Here is a 12394-nt window from a genome sequence, read left to right on the forward strand (position 1 = left end):
TTGTGGGTGCTTTAGGAAGTCTCCAGAGAGAGGGAGGTGGAGGTTGTTCCGACACCAGCAGCCAGACCCTCCCTCAGGGATATGCACTCCCCTCAGCCACATGCCAAATCTACAATGGAAGAGGATGTGAAGAGGCACAGAGAGGCTCCAGACACCCCTCCTCCACCGCGCAGACATAAGGAAAAGGTAGTAGAACCGTCTCTTACATGAACCTTTTATCGGGAAAGTGACTATTTTGGTCATTTCTGCGCACATTACAAGACAGCTACAACAACAGTCACAATGAGGCAACAATCTCAGGTCCAATGTGGTCTCCAGGGTCCACTTCTGCATGAACAGTGAGTGTACCTGCTTTTGTTAGGTACCATTAAGTAATGGTACTAATGTAAGGAATGATGTTCAAAGGGATAATGTGGATGTGGACTGGTGTCTGGATCAGCACTTATGATGGTCTAATGTTCTAAAAGTGATGTTCTAATGTTTTAAAATACATGTTCCTTTCACCTTACATGTGTTTTTCTCGTATTTTCTACATTTACTTCTTGGATTTTTTTTCTTTTTAACAAACCAAATATGGTAACTTCACTGACCTTTATTTTCTACATAACAATAAAATGTTTTGAAGAATTTCACAAAAGTAGTAAAGTCTTGTTATGACCTCCAATACCACACTAAATGGGTGTCTGTGGGTTATTAAAAACCATTAAATGTCATTAAATAGATTTTGTGGAAAATTAAGGCTTTAAAAAACATTACATTTGATGTCCAGAGGTATTAAAAAACTAAATACACTTGATGGAAAAAAAACATTGTTATTCACAATTTATTTAGATTTATAAATATTTAATAATTTTAATCAGAAGTATAGTATGATGATTGACAGGTGGAACCCTTTAATTGGCTATTGTTCACGAGCGAGAGAGAGGAAAACTGTATCTGTAGTTGGACATGGGCATTAAATTTGTTTAAAGTGGCATTGAAAAGAGCATTAAAGCATTAAATTAGATTTCTTGATACCTGCAGAAACCCCGCGGAAGGTTGAAACTTTGAATTTCAGAGTTTTTCTATGAGTGCCCTATAAAGGGTTAAAGTATCTAATAAAGGGACCAGTGAATAAAGATAATTATCAACATGATTACACAGATAAAAGGTTGACTGCAAAGGTAAATTCTATTAATCCTCACCATTTAAAAAAATCATTTGAAGTTTTGGTTCCATTAAATAGTCTTTCAGTTCCCTATAGGTGGCCTCATTTGCACCACATTGTATTTGTAAGTAAATGTCATTTCTATAGAAACACTTCCTCTCACATCTTTAATTAACCTCTACCCATGATGCCCGTCTCTGTACAGCACTCTCAGAAATCACCACCCAGAGAGCCTCCCAGCCGCCGCCGCTCACTGCATCGAACCCTGTCAGACGAGAGCATCTATCGTGGTCAGCGCCTCCCCTCCCTCACTGATACAGTCGCTGAACCGGCGCTCGGCGCTGATGTGCTTTTCAGCTGCTCCACCCTTCCACGCTCGCCCACTACTCGTGGCGTCCCCCTGCGAAGGCCGTCCTACAAACTGGGTGTCAAACTACACGGTAAGAAAGATGACGCACAAATGTTAATATATATCAGGGCAGTTTTTATGATGTGTGTTTATATTTTTACCCCTTTTATTATGTACATTATTCTTATTCCTATCTATCTATCTATCTATCTATCTATCTAGATGCTAATTTGTAAAATAAGTCTATATTAAAAACACATGTAATATGATTATGTGAATAAACCTTTTTGCTGCAAATGTCAGTATTTTCAGCTGTTGTTACATTTCAATATAAAACTCAAGATAGGAATCTGCATGTTGTTTTTAGAGCTGTGATAGTGATGATACTTAACCTCAACATTGAACTTAAAATAGTTATTTTATTAGTGAACTTTAACCAGTACAGAACAAGGCAGCTTATTATTTGTGTTAATAATGCTTGGTGTGTAAGAGGTTCACATCTGCTTGTCTTAAAGCATTATACATCTGATAAATTAAAAGGACATTGTATTTTACTTTGAGCTTGCAGCACAGTTTCCCAGGACGCTTCATACTGTGTTACAGGTGACCTCTCAGCCTCTGACACCTCACTGGTGGATCTAGTGGAGCGTCATCGTGGACCCCTCCCCCAGGAGCTGATGCCCCTCCCTTCTTCAGAAAGAGACAGTCCCCTAGAGTGGACACACCTGGTGGATGTGGCCAACACATTTGAGAGTGAAAGAGGCACACATTATGGTACAAAACAACTGTTTATTCTACCAAATAAGATACACAGTTTAACATGATTTAAAAAAGAAACACGTTTTATAATGATAATAGTAATTATTAATGTTTGGCTTGAAGCTGGTGTTCAAAAGAAGATCTTAACATAAAGTGTGTTCATTGGTTGTGATTTTGAGACATTAAACCAGTGTTATGCGGATTTTTGCAGGTTTTTTTCATTGTCTTTGTAACTTTATCCTGTTACCATTATTGTCCATTTCTTCCGTCTTGCAGTCCAGAGAAGTTACGTGTTTGGGGATGCAAACCACCGAAGCAGTGGTGCTTCTAGTCCTCAACAGCCCCACATCGAGCTGCAGCCTGCTCCGCTGTCTCGGCCCTCATCCAGGTAACATTGTGTCCTCTTTATACCAGTAAAGCAATAGGAGTGTTACAGGAATAGAAATACATAACAGCCAGGGCTCGTATATAAATATGCCAGACTCCTAAGTGCACATCACCAAGACTTAAAGAGAGCTAAAGGGGCTTCGTGCAGTATTTCTACTTTAAAATATCAAAAAAACACCAAAATTACCATTAAAGTGTTCAGAATAAAGAGCTCTGAAGTTATGCTAAAGACACTAACGTATCGGTTTATAGAGATATGAACTGAATACACAGTATTTACACCAGTTATCATTTATATGACGACTAGAGGGATTTGTGAGTCACTTTGCCCATGGTGACAAAAATTAACACCACAGGCCCTTTGGCCAAAATGTCAGAAAGTGATTAGATGGGATGAGAACCATGAAGAAACAACTGTTAGTCAAAGAAAGTGACAAACAAAAGTCACCACTGGACACAGCTCTAAATGAAAAGAATGGAGTTTGATGCTGAAATCACAGCGTTTCTTCTACATGAATGAGTTTTATTCTGAGGCTTATGAAGGTATAAAGTTATTACGGGATGTTATTATCTTCACTGAGTTCACTGTTTGTTGATCCACGGTTCAGACTAAACTGTGACAGTTCTGACCTTGTTTGGACGATTCCAAACAGATCTTTAGTGCAGCTATTGACAGCATAAACTGTGCAGAAAAAGGAGGTGATCTGTGGTTTTACTGTAACTGTTTTCTGTCTAAAAACAGAGCTAAGCTAACAGAGCTATAATGTAAACTCTCAGCTGATACAGCACATGTAAATTATAAGACAGCATTATTTTGACCAATGTATTTATAAGCACACACTGAACTGCATTTGTATGTGAATTGCTCTATATAGTAGTCTTGTGTAGTAAGACCTGGTAATTATCGTTAAAGTGAATCCATCATCTCTTCTTCTTCTTTGATGATTTATTTGTGGTCATGGTCAGCTCTTTTTTTTTTTTTTTTTTTTTTAAAGGATTCATGCAGAGGATTGTGGGTAGTTAAACAGTGCAGAGGACACAAAGTATCCACAGATGATGGAGCTTTATAGATACAGTATAAAGCTACATCCCAGAAATTCTTTACTTTAATCGTGAAACATTTGCATTGACTTGGTTCCCATATGGCAGTGGAAACTGAATCTTGCGGTGCTTTTTTTCTGTTGCTGCAAACCACACTTCAGTGAGACAATAACACATACACCCACAGTGACTGAAATCAGACAATAACACCATTGATGAGTAATTCTCAAAGCGTAAACAATTGAGTGTCAAAAATACCATGAATAATCTGTTGAATGTTTTGGTTTAAAGCTGTAGAAATATACATTATGTTTAACTGGCTTTGCAACGAGAGTTTCTCCACCTCTCTACACCCCAGTTAAAAGCCGTGTCATTATCGAAGACATGGTTTTTAATTGACTGATGTTTTTTAATAGAAGAAATACAGTAATTAAATGGGTCCTCCTTCTATATGCGGCTACATAGTGACACTGTGTTCATTTATTCCGCTGCATAGCTCTATCAAGTTCATGAGTGAACATAATTGGATATAATTATCTCCCTTCTAATATAGAGTATATTAACAAGTTGACACGGTCTGCTAATGAGAGCTGTTTCTTTCTGTTTCACAGTGAGGGTCACATAGGGCTGGAAAGGAAAGTGACCAAACTGGAAGCCATGGTAAAGATGCTCCAGGACGACTTAAAGAAGGTGGGACACAAACACAAACTAACACAACTCCACTGTATTCTGTACACATACAGCACAGTCCGTTCCGGTTGCTCATACTCTGTTGTACTAGAGATTATTTTTTCCTTTTCTATTAAAACTGCAGGGGATGAAAAATGAAAGACTTTGGTTTATTTTCATACAGGATGAACAGGGCAAAGAAAGTGTTGAATAGAAAATACATAGTCAGCAGTGCAGCGCTGTCACTGTTGTTTTGGTTCTGCTGACTCACTGTGTGTGTCACTCACGTTATTATTTAACTTCAAATTCAACGCAAGGAGTGAAGGCCTTTTAAGTTGATGTTCCTGTAAATATACTAGGAAATGAAAGGACGTTGTAGGATTTCATCTGACTAATACACCTGTAGACACTGGTTTATTTATTTTTGTATTTATTATTTTATTTATTGATTTATTTAACAAATTTATTACAAAATTATTACAAAAAGTTATTAAAATTTCATTTCGTTCATGCATTTGGCTGACACTTTTTTCCAAAACAACTTACAGAGGAAGATTAACAATTAATCTCTCTCTCTTGCTCGTCTCTCACTCTCTCGCTCTCTCTCTGTACTATATTTGTAAAGCACTTTCAAACAACTACAGTGGACCAAAGTGTTGTATAGAAGAATAAATAAAGAATAAAATACAAGAATAGATTAAAGACATAAAATACCTCTACAATTTAAAAAAAAAAAAAAAAAAAAAAAGAAAAAAAAAAGTGGCGTACAGAAGAATAGAAAAGCTAAATAATAGAATAACATACAAGAATAGATCAACAATTGATCACCCCAGAAGTAGTTGTCAACTTATTAATGGGGGCCCTTAAACATATAATAAGATACATTTTACATTATAATCTTTAAGACATCAAATGTTCTAAATAACTACACAAACATATTTAAAATACTTACATATCTACCTAACGGTGATTCAGTTCCCTTTCCTAAGTCCTGTTTTAGCTAGCATATTCCAATATTCTCAGATATTTTAATAGTAAGACATCAGCCCTGCAGGTTTTGGGTCAGGCGTATTTATGGATCTTTGACATTATCTCTCAATTTTCTGTCCGGCTGCATTTTTTCTAAAAGTAAGGTTGGACAATTTGCTGAAAAACTGCTATTATTGTGGCGAGATTTAACATAAGAAAGAAAAAGATACCTTTAATTGTCAACGAATAGTCACTTGTTCAATGAAATTAAATAAAACAGGAGTAAAAACATGTACAAAATAGAAACAATAGATTAAGAAATAAAAACAAAAACACAAATGTCATACAGAAACCAATTTGGATCAAGTAATACATTGTTCCCACACGTCCTGGAAAACCTGGAAGATAATTGACCAATTTTCCAGTCATGGAAAACATGGAAAATGAGGAAAAGGCCAGATGTCCTGGAAACAGTTAAAAATCATTTATCCTCCCCCTGCTTGTGACCTTGTGTGCCTAAACTGAGATGAAACAAAGGAAGTTGTTTTTCAGTGATTCATTGAAAATATCCAAATATTTTTAGAGGAAGTGCAAGAGAAAAAGTAAGACAGAAGAGAAGGTTAAATTGGGAATTACCCAGTGAACATTGTAACTCCAGTTTGTCAGGCTAATGAAGTGTTCCACTGTAATCTGTGGGTGTGTTTGCATTATTCTATGATACAACTGAGTAGACTCAGTGTTTAGAATTAGTCAACACAATCAGGAGTCTACTTTTGTTGTGTTTTTGGCAGATTCAGAACGTCCGCTTATAAATTTTACCCACAAAGCCTGTATGTTGTTTCTAGTTGTCACTGTCTGTCCGTGTTCATCTAAACTAGGGGCCTCAAACTCATTTTCTTTCAGGGGCCACATTCAACCCGATTTGATCTCCAGTGGACCGGACCAGTAAAATAATAGCAGAATAACCTAAAAATGACAACTCCAAATTGTCGTCTTTGTTTTAGTGCAAAAAACCCCACTGTTATGAAAATACTTACTTTAATAAAATATCCAAACAAAAAAGATGTGAATAACCTGAAAAACTGAAATTTCTTAAGAAAAATAAGTGCAGTTTTAACAATATTCTGCCACAACTTATCATTTATACATGTGCATTATGGATCAGATCTACAAAGACACTAAACACTTAGTAACAGGAAGAAAATTGTTAAAATTGTACTTAAGTTTCTTTAGACATTTGAGGTTGTTCATATATGTTCAGGTTGTTCACATTTTATTGTTACAGGATAGTTTAGAAATGTAAATATTTTCATAATTTAATGTAATTTTTTGCACTAAAACAAAGACAAAAATTTGAAGTTGTCATTATTTATAGTAGGGGTGTCAAACTCATTCTAGTTCAGGGGCCAGATTCAGCCAAATTTGATCTGAAGTGGGCCGAACCAGTAAAATAACCACATGATAATATATAAATAATGTCAACTCCGAACTTTTCTCTGTTTTAGAGCGAAAAAGTTAATTTACATTATGAAAAGGTTTACATCTACAAACTATCCTTTCAAAAGATGTGAATAACATGAGCAAACTGAAAAAATAAGTATGATTTTAACAATATGTTGCCTCAGTTTATCGTTCACACATGTATATGATAACTTACAGATCACAGTGGATCTATGAATACACAAAACATTGAGTAACAGACAAAATATTGTTAAAATTGTACTGACTTCACTCAAGACATTTCAGGTTACTCACATTTTTTGCAAAATGATACTTTGTTTTATTGTAAATATATGAAAATATTTGAATTTACAAAGAGAAACATTTGAAGTTGTCATTATTTATATATTATTATGGTAGTATTTTACTGGTCCTGCCCACTTGAGATTGAATTGGTCTGAATGTGGAACCTGAACTGAAAGGATTGTTAATATCTTCAGTGTAATTTTTGCATTTCACAAAGTCATCCCAAGGGCTGAACTGGACCTTTTGGTAGGCCGGATTTGGCCCCCGGGCTGCATGTTTGACACCTGTGATTTATAGGCATAATCTAATATAGTTTTTTTTTTTTTCACATCAAACCAAGAAGAAAATATGTTGTCATTATTTTTTTGTAGGTTATTATGCTAATATTTTATTACAGATCATATTGGTCTGTATGTGGAACCTGAACTAAAATGAGTTCCACAGCCTTGACTGTGGAATGTTTGCACTTTGTAAATTCCTCCCATGGGCCGGATTGGAACCTTTGGCGGGCCGCATTTGGCCCGCCATGTTTGAGACCCCTGATCTAAACCCTAAACTGTGAAACTACCTGATTACTGTTTTCTGTTCTGAACTGTCTTCTCTGATCGTAAACAGGAGCGAGAGGAGAAGGTTCGGCTTCAGGCTCAGATCAAGAGGCTGTGGGAGGACAACCAGAGGCTCCAGGAGGAGTCCCAGACCTCCGCTGCAAAGCTCAAGAAATTCACAGAGTGGGTCTTCAACACAATCGACATGAACTGAGTCTTAACCGGCACATTTTCACCCTCACCCTCACGCACACAAATGCACAGATCAGCACACACAAGTCTGGAAAAGTGGACATTTGTCCCCAGTTCGTCTGTTCGACTCACAAACCTGCAGTCTGAACCCTCCAAACCACCTTCCACAGGCTTCAGACATCAGGTGCTATTATTGTCGTCCAGTTTCCACAGAGCTTCTGTGAAACCACTCAGGATGAGACTCAAGAAAAATGAGTGTCGTTTATCAGATTATGAACGACTGACCTGTACTCTCCTTTGGGGCCAAGAGGGGACCGCTGAATTGATCTTTCTCTCGTCTCGCTGTGCCAAAATCTTTTCACTTAATTGCCAATAAAGACAAAGCTCCTCCTTCCTCTTTTTTTTTTTTTTTTTTTTTTTTTTCCTTGTGGAAAAAAATCGACTTTGCTTCTTGAAGTTACTCCACCGGTGAATCTAAAAAAAAAATCACCTCGTCCCTCTGCTGTGTTTTCTTTTTTATTGGATGTTTCACTTTTTAGGATAAGCTACACTAGATATTTTAGACTGTTTTATTTTCTTTTTCACCTTCCCCTTAACGATTACTGAGGTGTTTTGCATCACCACAGCAGAGGGGAGCGGAGACGTATAGATGTTCCTGAAATGCCAAGAAAAAGTCCAAGAGCTACGCAGTCTAATCAACCAGCCCAAGCTTCTGGTTTTACTGGTAAATTTAAAGCCACCACTGGACACGACAAGGTTTTCATTCACCTGTAAATGGAGAGTCAAGACATTTAGCGCCTTTTCTTTTTAAAACCGACATCCCCCAAAATGCACCAGAGATTCTTTTAACCGCTTAAGCAGCCGCCGACATAGAGGCAGGTTCACCCTCCTCTGCACAACACGGAGACTGGATTTGTACAGTATGTTTTTCTTGGGTTTTTTTGTTCTTTTTCTTCATTTTTATCCTCTGTTTCAGTCAGAACTGGGTTATAATATCCTACAGCACAATCTCTCACCTGACAGAGGAGTGTATTTAAAAGCCATCGGCAAGCGGTGCCACATAAACAAGACTGATATCCAGAGTGCTTTGGTCCATCCCAATTGTATGTGTCTTAAAAGCAATAGGAAGAAGTCAGGACTCCTCTCTTCCTCGCAAAAAAAAAAATTAAAACAAAGTCAAAAAAAGCAGGAAGAGTTTGCTCTGGGAGGGCGTTTTGAAAGTGGAACGAAACCAAAACGACGCTTATAGAGGACGCCAGCCTCTGCTGCACAAGAGCCTCCATCCTTTTCCACTAAGAAACGCTTTGGGGGAAAAAGAAAAGAGAGGACTCCATCTGTCATCCCAGGAATACAGAGAGCCAGCTGACAATAAATGACAGACAATTTTCGGTGGGAAAAGCTGGAGTGTGTTGTTTTTTTTTTTTTTTTTTGGTATGTTTTTTTTTCCTCCCCAGGTTAATTTATTTCCTTGTATTATAATTCAGATAAATAAGTTGTCATATTCGTACAGTACAACAGACATCAGTGTTTAGTTCCTCAAGAAAAAGGGTCAATAGCTATATTATTTAAATGGCTTTCTTTCTTAATTCTGGCTAAAGCCTTGACTATATGCTTTTTATTCTGTATTATGTTGTATTTGTGGTGCCCAAGCCTGCTGTCGTGTTGCTTACAGTGCCCTCTAGTGATGACCAGTGGAAATGTCATGGTTTTTTTAAATGTGCCGCCACTACAGTGTGTATTTTCCAACGCCTCTTCAAAAATCAGTCAGACATCGAGCAGCAGGCCACATGAACACAGGACAGGAGAAAAAAAAAACTTCAGAATCCAGCTTCGAGAGACAATCAGGTTGATTTTTTTTTTTTTTTTTTTGTTAAAAGGAGCAGACTTTAGCTGTACTTGTGTGCGTGTGTGTGTATGTGTATGTGTGTGTTGTCTGTGCTTTCAAACATCTATAGTTTTTCTCAGGTTCAGTCTTTGTTGAGAACTTGAGGATCTTACAAGGAAGAAATATAACTTTAGTATTGTTTGTTTAGATGAAAAAACCTACATGTGGAGATTTTAAAAGGAGCTCTAGTATCTACCAGTGGCAGTAATCATGGTGTGAATGTACATCAGTCTATCCAGCCGTGCCTACAGTCACTTATTTTGGTCATTTACTTCCAGGCAGAGCAGGGACGTGCCTTTGAAACAGCACCTGGGAAGCAGATGAAAGGGAAAAAAAGCTCTTCTTCGTCCTTAAAAAACACTAAACCACCTGGTAACGCACACTCACCTTACACTTTTTATGATTTTGAACCGTGCCCCGGGTCCAAAAAATGTTCGTTCAAGGGAATCGGCTGCAGGAATTGTGTGTAATAAGCAGCTTTTTTCCCTTTAGATGAATATTTTTACAGGAAAAAAAGACAGGATTTACCAGGTACAAGGACCAGACTGTGTGAAACGTGTGGAAATGTTTTTGTATATGTGTGTGTATGTTTCAACTGGAACCCATAAGCGAAATTAATTTCCCCAAATCACTAAGCTAAGAGAAGTGTTAGGGTCGATTCAGGTGCACGTGCATTGAAGCTGTTGTCCACAAATACGGTGTAAAGCCTTAAATCCCCGTCTTGTAACATAAAAGCTCTCAATATTTCCACTTTTTTTTTTTGTTTTTTTGTTTTTTTTTGGAATATTCTTAAAGGCAAATTTGCATCTTAAATAGATGCAATTAAAAATCACTTTATTCCCAGCCTACAGCGAATAGCACAACGGCACCCGGTCTGAATGTAAAGAAAATAAACAAGCCTAAAGAAATGTGATGTTTACGATAACTGACGTTCAGCTCTGCCGCTTCGCAGAGAGATGAATGGACGCGGCGAAAAATGAAGCTTTCAAAGTCTCGGTTCTGTTTTAAGAATCTCTCGTCAGTCTGTGCGGATGCTACACGAGTGGACAGTCAATAATTAAGTGTTTGCTGGTGCGAGGATTGGGCGGTTTTTAACAGTCGACCCAAGTTGGCAGTTGTCAAAAGCAGTCTGCTCTTTTGCTTCATAGCCATCGTACAATGTGAAATCCTCAAAAATCCACCATTCAGTTGTGCTCATAAGCTTACACACCCTAGCAGAAATTGAGATTCTTTGGCCATTTTGCAGAGAATATGAATGATAATACATGAACTCATCTTTCACTCGTGGCTAGTGGTGTGGTGAAATGTGTTGGCTCTTTTTAAATCATACTGACAACAGAAATGATCAAAATGACCCTGATCAAACGTTTACATATTGGCCCCTTCACTGCAAAAATCTAATCTTACCAAGTGTATTTTTCTCATTTCTAGTCAAAATATCTCATCACACTTAAAATAAGACATAATCACCTAAAGAGTAACTTTTCAGTGAGATATGAGAACTTTTTTTCTAGGCAATAGATCTTGAAAATCTATTTATAATTAATATAATTTTCACTTGTTCCATTGGCAGATTTTTTGCTTAATTCAGATTTTTTTTTTTTTTTTTGCTTAATTCAAGCAAAAAAATCTGCCAATGGAACAAATGAAAATATCTTGGTAAGATTTCCTGAAATAAGATTTTCAAGATCTATTGTCTAAAAATAACTTCTTATATCTCACTGGAAAGTTACTCTTTAGGTGATTATGTCTTATTTTAAGTTGTGATGAGATATTTTGACTAGAAATGTGAAAAATACACTTGGTAAGATTTAGATTTTTGCAGTGTTTAACATCAATGACAGCTAGAAGACTTTTGTGGAATTTGAGGATGAGGCACTCACAGCAAAAATCAAAATCTTACTAAGTATATTTTTCTTATTTCTAGTCAAAATATCTCATCATACTTAAAATAAGACATAATCACCTAAAGAGTAACTTTTCAGTGAGATATAAGAACTTATTTTTAGGACAGTAGTTCTTGAAAATCTTATTTCAAGAAATACCATCCAAATTCTCACTTGTTCCATTTTGGCAGGTTTTTTGCTTGAATTAAGCAACAAAAAAAAAAAAAAAAATTTGAATTGAGCAAACAAAAATCTGCCAGTGGAAACAAATGAAAATATCTTGGTAAGATTTCTTGAAATAAGATTTCACAGATCTATTGTCAAAAAATAAGCTCCTTATATCTCACTGGAAAGTACTCTTTCACGATTATGTCTTATTTTAAGTGTGATGAAATATTTGACTAAAAATGTGAAAAATACACTTGGTAAGATTTAGATTTTTTGCAGTGTTTAACATCAATGACAGCTAGAAGACGTTTGTGGTAGTTGTGGGTGAAGACTCAGCAAAAATCCAAAATCTTTCCCAAGTATATTTTCTTATTTTAGTCAAAATATCTCCATCACACCTAAAATAAGACATAATCACCTAAAGAGTAACTTTCAGTGAGATATAAGAAACTTATTTTTAGACAGTAGTCTTGAAAATCTTATTTCAAGAAATACCAAAATATTCTCACTTGTTCCATTGGCAGTTTTTTTGCTTGATTAAGCAACAAAAAAAAAAAAAAAAAATCTGAATTGAGCAAAAAAATTCTGCCAATGGAACAAATGAAAATTATCTTGGTAAGATTTCTTGAAAAGATTTTCAAGATCTATTGT

At 36.4% G+C, this 12394-nt stretch overlaps 1 protein-coding gene across 1 annotated transcript in view; it reads left to right on the forward strand.

Annotated features, from left to right (window-relative positions):
• The window catches only part of sipa1l1 (signal-induced proliferation-associated 1 like 1), a 121369-nt gene extending 112380 nt beyond the window's left edge, over positions 1 to 8989 (forward strand). The window contains 6 exon segments of the mRNA XM_030128224.1: positions 62 to 186; positions 1353 to 1587; positions 2100 to 2270; positions 2532 to 2643; positions 4295 to 4373; positions 7683 to 8989. Of these exon segments, the coding sequence (XP_029984084.1) occupies positions 62 to 186; positions 1353 to 1587; positions 2100 to 2270; positions 2532 to 2643; positions 4295 to 4373; positions 7683 to 7826 (866 nt within the window). The 3' untranslated portion in view covers positions 7827 to 8989.
• The last annotated feature ends 3405 nt before the right edge of the window (positions 8990 to 12394 follow it).

The sequence above is a fragment of the Sphaeramia orbicularis genome, chromosome 24 (genome assembly GCF_902148855.1).
Source record: "Sphaeramia orbicularis chromosome 24, fSphaOr1.1, whole genome shotgun sequence".
In the NCBI taxonomy this organism is placed as follows: domain Eukaryota; kingdom Metazoa; phylum Chordata; class Actinopteri; order Kurtiformes; family Apogonidae; genus Sphaeramia; species Sphaeramia orbicularis.